Here is a 2,672-nt window from a genome sequence, read left to right as displayed (position 1 = left end):
CCGACCGCGCCAGGTGAGCCGCCCGCACACGGCGCGCCTCCGCAGTGGCCAGGGCCGGGGATGGGCGGTGCCGCCGGGGGCACTGCGCTGCTCTCCGCGCTCCAGCGGTTGTTCGTGGGGAGACTGAGGCGCCGCGAGGCGAGGGCGCTCGCCCAACGGTCCCTCCGCAGCCTCTCTCTTCTCTCAAGGGTAGAGAGCTTGTACATTGCAAAGCGCTTTAGGCGAAAATGAGTCAAAGATGTCGTGGGGCGGGAGAGAGGGAGCAGATACCGAGGCTGGGGATCAACCGGAAGACCCCAGACCGAGGGGCCCGCGCGGCGCGGGGACGTGGGCGGGGATCGCGCTGCGGATTCTGGAGCGCGGCTTGGGTTCCCACGAACTAGGAGCGAGCGTGTCCCCGCTGACGATGCTGGACCCGGGACGCAGGCAGGCGGGTCTGGACCACGGAAGGTGGGCAAGCACTTTATAGGAAGGGGTACCTGTCTTTAAAAATAGTAACATTGGCACAGACTTACTGTTTGCCGAGCAACGTCACGTCCTGGGCTGTCCCTGAACGAGCTAGGTGGGAATCGGCGATTGACAACCTGACCTTAAGAAAGAAGTGACTCCAAGGGCCCTCAGAGGCGGGGAGGAGAGTGGCCTGAACCCTGTTTCCCTGGTACTCCCCACCCGCCCCCTGCCTTCGTGGCACTCAGACAAACGCCAGGAGCGGGGGTAGCAGGCGGTGTGGACCCACAGGCTTCGGTTACAGGAAGCGACGGGGACGAAGCCGCAGGGCTGTTTCCGTCTTACTCTGAAGTGGAAGGGATGTGCCAGTTAATTCCCGCCCCCCACCCCCCAGGAGGAATCAGGCCCGGGTGAAGGACGTGTGTTGTGCCCCTTCAAATTTCAAGTAGGCTTGGCCAGCCTCGCTTCCCTATGTGAGCGGAGTCCCCACGGAGCTGAAAGCTGGGGAAACTCTGTCCCACCTGTGCCCCGGCTGGGCAGAGCCAGAGGGCCAGCCACAGCTGGGTGGGAAGGTGTGGGTCCCTTTTTCATCCCGGGGCTGCAGATGCCCGCCCACCCCCCGCCCCGGGCGAGGCCGTGTCCTTGCTGTCAGCGCTGGCCCCATTTCGCCCAGGATTGGTAGAAAGACAAAATTCCAATGGCCTGAGACATCACTGTCCAAGTCCCTCGAAACATTTGTCTCTGGCGAAGCGATGCCGTTTGCTGCGTATGCATCTCCCCGTTCCAGCGTGTTCAGGACATTAGAAAAGCGACTGAGAGGTGGCTCTACTCGCCGTCCTTTTGGGGCCTATTAATTACTACCGCAGCTCGGACTGGTGTGGTTTATCACAAAATTGTAGAGATATTAGTGACTTCCAAAATCCACATGTGGGGGGTGGGGGGGGCGCACATTTAAATGACAGCCAAAAGTTAAAATTATCTGTTGCTTAAAAAGAAATTTCCTCTCCATGAATAAGTCATCAGGCATTAGAAAGAAGCCAAGGATGTTTAAGACATTACTCAGAGTTCTTGGAAAAGAAATGCAAATATGTTTATTTACATCTCCTTGCCCCAGTACCTCCCTGAAAAATAAAGGGGGGGCAATGAAGATTAAAGGAAATCAAAACCAAACCCCACCAGTTCTGTGGGCACTGGTCCAGACGGGTGTGCCTCCCTGCCCCAGGCCCCTGGGAGCCGAGCGCCTCCTCCGTCTCCTGGGACCACTGCCAGTGGGGACATGGCGACAGAGCGGGGGGAACTTCCCCAAGCCCCCGCACCCCGCGAGTCACCCTGCAGCTGGAACACTTGACCTCCAGCGCCTCAGCCCCTCAGCCCTGGGAGCGTCCCCCACTCAGTCTCCTCGGAGCTAATGCCAGCAGCCTTGGCGGGCTTCCCGGTGGTGGCCGGCTGCCACCATGAGGACACATCCCCAAGAGGGCAGAGGACGGGTCAGCTGCAGCGGGGCGCTGGGCACCCCAGCAGAGCAGCAGGCCCTGCCTGGGGGGCTTCTGGATCTGCTGCCCGCCCCCAGGGGCATCGTGCTCAGCTCTGCCCCTCCTGCTGGAGGAGGGGGCACCCCAAGCTGAGTAGCCCCTGCTTGTATCTCTTCCGGAGGCACAGCCGCTGCCACCGCGGGTGGCGGTCCTCCGTGGGGTGACGCAGTGCGTTGGTGACATTGTGGAAAGACGGCTGATCCCCTCGTGTCTCTCCAGGAAACAGTAGTGAGTCAGAGGAAGTCCCCAGCACGGGGGCCGCGGGGAGCCCGGCACTGCCTGGTACCCACCGGGCGCCAGACTCCAAGTTCCACGCCGGCCACGCCAAGATGGACGCCATCAAGAAAGGACATGCCAAGGACAGCCAGCGCTACAAGGCCGACTATGAGGCCCAGAGCACGGACGCCCAGAACTTCTCCTCCGAGTCCAAGCGGGAGACGGAATACGTGAGAGCCGGTCCCTTGTCCCCGTGACGGGCGGTGGGGGCGTCCTGGGTGAAACGCTGGTCCGAGGTCCGGCGGGAGAGGAAGCCCCACCCGCGCTTCATCCCGATCGCTCTGTCCCCAGTCTCCGGGGGACACACGGGGGGGTGGGGCGACCACTCACTCGGTCTGAAGCTGGGCCAGGGGCACCTCAGCTCCGCCCGGCTCAGGCCGCGGGGCGCGCGTCACCGCTGACCCCGCTGCCCGCCCC

At 62.5% G+C, this 2,672-nt stretch overlaps 1 protein-coding gene across 1 annotated transcript in view; it reads left to right on the top strand.

Moving 5' to 3' along the window:
- The first annotated feature begins 1,481 nt into the window (after positions 1-1,481).
- The window catches only part of IGFBP3 (insulin like growth factor binding protein 3), a 2,978-nt gene continuing 1,787 nt past the window's right edge, over positions 1,482-2,672 (top strand). The window contains exons 1-2 of the mRNA XM_025046512.1: positions 1,482-1,934; positions 2,199-2,448. Coding sequence (XP_024902280.1) covers positions 1,856-1,934; positions 2,199-2,448 — 329 coding nt within the window. The 5' untranslated portion in view covers positions 1,482-1,855. The remainder of the gene's footprint in view (positions 1,935-2,198; positions 2,449-2,672) is intronic.

Source organism: Pteropus alecto, unplaced genomic scaffold (assembly GCF_000325575.1).
Source record: "Pteropus alecto unplaced genomic scaffold, ASM32557v1 scaffold214, whole genome shotgun sequence".
Classification (NCBI taxonomy): domain Eukaryota; kingdom Metazoa; phylum Chordata; class Mammalia; order Chiroptera; family Pteropodidae; genus Pteropus; species Pteropus alecto.
This window is presented reverse-complemented; position numbering and strand designations above follow the sequence as displayed.